Genomic DNA, 5,769 nt, shown 5'->3' on the forward strand with positions numbered 1-5,769 from the left:
CAGGAATTGCATTGCCTCCTAAAGGGACTCTGGATATCCAGGTGTTATTTATGCCCCAGGTTATGAAATTACAAAAAACAATGGTCCTTATTCAAATGAGGAAGGCCAGTGGAAAAAGATGGTTTATTGACAATTTTATGGAATTGCACCCAGAGGTGAAAAGGTAACATTTAAATAGGACATTGAAGGAATATGATTTCATTTTGACTGGCATTGATTGATCCAGTTTCTTTTATATGTTACACAATGTAAAGTTCATGAGGTTATGTTCTCTGAAGTATTGATATGTATATGGTTAGAGGAGGAAAATATATTTGTTATAGGGGGATTGTATATATCATTGCTGATTTGAAGTTCTGAGTGAGGAACAAGTCAATCTTAAGTATCGTATCAATTAATCACAGTCAGATACAGTCAAATACAAAGCCTCCTTTTTGAGTCTATATCTACAGAACAACCTGGATCAGCCTGTCTGGGCAAAGTATAGGATTTATGCTGGTGTACACCAAGTGATGGCACCGTGCCAGGCATATGACATTCTGATGAAATACTGCCACGACTAGGGTGTGCTGTGTCATTGCCAGAGTGCATGTTACTTGCCCCCTCTCTGCTTAGCTGAAATGTAAGCAGACTCCAGGACTGATGCAAAATTTAAATGTTTTCTCTTCTTTTATAATTTAATTAAATAATGGTCTAGAAGCCTTAATTCAAAGGAAATTCTTACTTTGTCTTATGTGTACATATTTCTTCTTCACATTCAAAACCTTCTTTCCTGTAGGCTCATTAATGTCCATTCTGCCAGGATTTCACCACTCCTGCAGTCAAGACTGCAGACGTGATCTGGGTAAAATGAAAGTGAGGAGGCCGTTGTTCAAAAAGTATTAAGAATTTCAAGACATTAAACAAACATGAGCGATTCCAAGTGTGGAGTTCTTGTGCTGTTGAACAAGTCCTATGCTGGTGAAGCTGGTCCTGCCTGTTGTGTCTTATGCTCCATCTTTAATAAGAAAAATCTATTTTCAACAACAATCAAAACCATTTCCTAGTATTGCCGTCCTCCTGGTGGTGTCTGATGGACTTTGAATAATTTTACAAATGCCCCTTTTTTTTTAACTGGTAGCCTCCAAAAGTACCTTCCCCATTACTTTCTGAAGTCCCATACTTATCGGCATTTTTTCTTTTGTGCTTTTCCTATCCAGTTTAGAGTATAACCCATGGAAACTGTATTACCTCTTATTAATCACAGTTTAGTCACATCAGTAAATATTAATACCAATACAGTCGTCCCTCAGTATCTTTGGGGGACGGATTCCAAGACCCCCATGGATACCAAAATCCATTGCTGCTCAAGTCCATTACATAAAACGGCATAGAATTTGCATATAACCCATACACATCCTTCCATATACTTTATTTTTTTTAATTTTATTTTATTTTTAAACTTTACATAATTGTATTAGTTTTGCCAAATATCAAAATGAATCCACCACAGGTATACAACTCTGCTGCTGTGTTGTGCTCAGTCATGTCTCTTTTGTGACCCTATGGGCTGTAGCCTGCCAGGCTACTCTGTCCATGGGATTTCCAGGCCAGGATACTGGAGTGGGCTGCCATTTCCTCCTCCAGGAGATTTTCCATACCCAGGGATCGAACTCGTGTCTCCTGCATCTCCTAAATGGGCAGGCGGATTCTTTACCACTAACACCACTTGGGAAGCCCTTAAATCACCTCTGTGTTATTATAATGCCTAATACAATGTAAATGCTATGTAAATAGAAGTTTTGGGTTTTTTTTAAACTTTCCAGAATTTCTTTCTTTTTTTTTTTTATATAATACTTTCAGTTCATGGTTGGTTGAATCTGTGGATTCAGAAACCACAGATGTGGAGGGCCAGCTGCTGTACCAACCTTTGAATGTAGGGAAAAGAGGTCTTCAGTTGTAACTTGGCTCTGGCAATGATTGTACCACAGTTTTCTTAGTGATGATTTCCCAGGGTTTGGTTTGAAATGTTTGTAAAAATCAGCATCTGCAGAAAATGTTTTTTATTTCATACTTAGTTTCTCTCCACCAAAGTTTAAATTTATAAGCTTTGTTTAAAGTATCATTAGGTCACTAAAAATGTGTTATTTTATACTAATACTGAAAGTGTTTATGCTTTTATTCACTCTTAATAATTTAATTTCTAATCAGGGGTTTGGGACTAGACAGTGAAGAAATCCTAGAAATACGCTGGATATACCCTATTATTGGAGTCCCACAGACATCACCTTCTGAAAGCCCACAGAGTAAGTATATCTTACAGTCAGAGAACACTAGGATTTTAAGGGATCTTAGAGACCCTCTAATCACATCTCTTCTTTGTACAAGCAAGAAAATCCAGGTTCAGAGAAAGTAGGTTTAAAGTCACTCAGCTCTGTTGGTGGGAACACTAGGACTGAATCTGGTCTCTTAACAGTAAGTTCAATGATCTTTTCACAAAACTATACCATTTCCTGTTGTTCTTGCTGTTGATGAAACCTACCAATCAGCTAAGATTGAAATAACATCAACTTCAGACCCCTTTATTTAACAGTCTTTGATGCGCTCTGAGCCCTGCACTAGATTTGTAAGATTCCTAGGTACTTGGCTTCTTGGATTACATTTAATCACCATATTCTGGCTTCTGTGTAACTCATGGGGATGATGATTCCTCTGTTAGTTTTCCTAACAGAAATCTTTGATTCTGTTCTCCAAAAACTAGTCAGAATGTACTATGGAAGTTTCAGGGAGGTTTGCTTTGCCACCACACATGCAACATCAAATCTCTACTCTTAAAATGCCTTTTTCTCAATGACCCCTTTTTTCCTCCACATACTCCAGACTTATCTCAAGTTTCTGTATGTTCTCTTTCCTTAACACTTTTCACTTCTTCTGCATACTTTGATGTTCCCATTTTCTTCCCAGGGTCAGTGTAAGAATTCCTCTTAGATAACCAGCACAATTCCTCTTAGATAACCATAGGGTGAAATTTAGTATCCCAGCCCCTTACCAGGCTCTAGGCATAGTTCTTCATAAGTAAGAATCACTGAATTGCACAGCAAAGGGATATCTGTTTTCAATCTCCACCTTGAACAACATAAACAAGCTATAAGAAGTCTTGAAATTTTGGATTTTCCTTCTCCCTCCAATACCAGTGTTTGCTAGTGAAAAAGGGCTTGTCTTTACGGGAATAAATTATGTCACCGCACTTAGAAGAGAAAATAGCAAGTTTTGCTTGTGAATAACAGCATTTCCCCAGATACACTGGTTATAAAGGAAGAACAAGATTGTATATTTCCTTATGGAGTTTAAGTGGAGTGAAAATCCACATACCTAACAATTCCTTTGACAATAAATGTCGTTTGTTTTACTTGAAGTATTTTTATTCTTGTGTTAAAAAAAACTATCAACACATAAATATTTCACATACACTAAATTATCTTCAGAATGCTTCACAAACATGTCAAAATATTTTTTTTATTTCCATCTAGGACATAGTTGTTTGTATACTTTCCATAGAGCTGAGCAGTTTAAAATTTATAATAGTGTTCCAATCAAAGCGATGTAATACAGCCTAGACATTACTCTGTTGGAATTCTAACAGCAGTATTGCTCGTGTCTACTCCAGATACTGTTTTGTTTTTTTTTCCCCCAGATTAAAGATTTAAAGCAGATTTTTAGAAGTCTAAAATAAAGCCTATGAGAAAATAAAAACATAAATTTCTTGTACCGTTGTCTTCAATAAAGGTTAAATATGCTTCCAAAATATAGACATTTTCTATCAAGTCACTTCTCTTAGTAATTAATATTTTTTTTAAAGTAAATGTGAGTTCTGTAAATAGCCTGTGTTATATTAGCACAACCAAGTGAACATCTGTGTTCTGAGCAGATTGTGTAGTAGTTATTAAATCATTTTATCAAAAGTCTAAAACCTATTCTAGTAATTCTTTTTCTCTACAAATGCCCTTGAGAAACAAATGGGTAAGATTTTATAAATAAATATTATTTACTCTCTGTACAGTCCATTCTTCATTCCTAAGAACACATCGGAAATAACCCATTGCTTTCCCTGCTCAACTGCATCACCATCAATGTTTGTTGTTTCGTTTTCTTTTTTTCTATGTGTATCTATAACCCAGGTTGTTCTCAAGCCCAGGGTACTTTTGTTGCACTGTGAGCCACCTTTTCCCTTTGTGCATTCTAATCTGCTCCTGTCCATTGAGGTAGATAATTGGAAAAGGGCTGCACTCCCTATCACAGTGTAAAGACAATGGAATGTGAATCCATTGTGATTTAGCAATGCTGGTCTTGCTAGGGCACTAATTTCCTAAGGACTTATAGGACAAGACCAGTGACATGATACTAATTGTAACTTTGATCACACTAATTTCCGATTTAATGCTCTAAGACTGAAGCTAATTATAACCAGAAAAGCTTGTACATTTTCTTCAGCCATTTCAACCCACTTAATTTACATCTAACTTTGTACCCCATTGTACATTTCACATAATTAATTCTAAGTCCAAAATGTTCAGTATCAACCTGTAAATTTAAGAATTAAAATTTATTTTAATTATTTATTTACTGTAGATGTGGTACATATTGCAAAAACATGTAAATCTGCTGACATTATCCAGTTTTGCAGTTCTGATGAACATATTATTATTATCTTTTTTTTCCGTACAGCAGGAGCTCCTGCTGTAAAGCACTATATTCTATATTCTATATTCTAATAAAATTATTTTAAAATATGTTATTAGCGATGCCATAAAAGCATAGAGTAATATATTTCAAAAGTTTTTTTAATATTACAATTCACTTTTTTATCTCATATTCAGTTTATGTCCTGTGTGCATCTGAACTGATAAAATATAACACTTGATATATTTTAGAGAAATATGGACTCTAGTATACATGGCCTCATAATATTATAGAGATAGTGCCAGGATAGTAACATTCCTTTATAAAATTATTAGCTATATATAGATATAATATTTTGGTTACTCACAAGATCACTAACACGTCTAAAATTTATATAAGAAAATGTTGGAGTTTAATATATAGAAAGAAATATATAAAGTTACATTAATTTAATGTTGAATGCTGTAAATTAATATATAATACTGCTTAATATTATTTAAATAAATAATTACAGTTTTATTTTTAACTGCTAAATAGTGTATTTTATAAATTTAAGAGCAATTCACACATGGAAATTAAAATATTTTACTTAAATAATTTTTTTTTCCTCTAATTTTATTTTATTTTTAAACTTTACATAATTGTATTAGTTTTGCCAAATATCAAAATGAATCCGCCACAGGTATACATGTGTTCCCCATCCCGAACCCTCCTCCCTCCTCCCTCCCCACACCATCCCTCTGGGCCGTCCCAGTGCACCAGCCCCAAGCATCCAGCATCATGCATCGAACCTGGACTGGCAACTCGTCTCCTACATGATATTCCACATGTTTCATTGCCATTCTCCCAAATCTTCCCACCCTCTCCCTCTCCCACAGAGTCCATAAGACCGCTCTATACATCAGTGTCTCTTTTGCTGTCTCGTACACCGGGTTATTGTTACCATCTTTCTAAATTCCATATATATGCGTTAGTATACTGTATTTATGTTTTTCCTTCTGGCTTACTTCACTCTGTATAATAGGCTCCAGTTTCATCCACCTCATTAGAACTGATTCAAATGTATTCTTTTTAATGGCTGAGTAATACTCCATTGTGTATATGTACCAC

The 5,769-nt window shown here is 35.1% G+C and overlaps 1 protein-coding gene across 1 annotated transcript in view; it reads left to right on the forward strand.

Moving 5' to 3' along the window:
• Window positions 1-3: 3 nt before the first annotated feature.
• The window catches only part of LOC104996039 (chromosome unknown open reading frame, human CXorf30), a gene marked incomplete at both ends in the record, with an annotated part of 6,840 nt that continues 1,074 nt past the window's right edge, over window positions 4-5,769 (forward strand). The window contains 2 exons of the mRNA XM_010850179.1: window positions 4-163; window positions 2,191-2,285. Coding sequence (XP_010848481.1) covers window positions 4-163; window positions 2,191-2,285 — 255 coding nt within the window. The remainder of the gene's footprint in view (window positions 164-2,190; window positions 2,286-5,769) is intronic.

Source organism: Bison bison, unplaced genomic scaffold (assembly GCF_000754665.1).
Source record: "Bison bison bison isolate TAMUID 2011002044 unplaced genomic scaffold, Bison_UMD1.0 scf7180017851162, whole genome shotgun sequence".
Classification (NCBI taxonomy): Eukaryota; Metazoa; Chordata; class Mammalia; order Artiodactyla; family Bovidae; genus Bison; species Bison bison.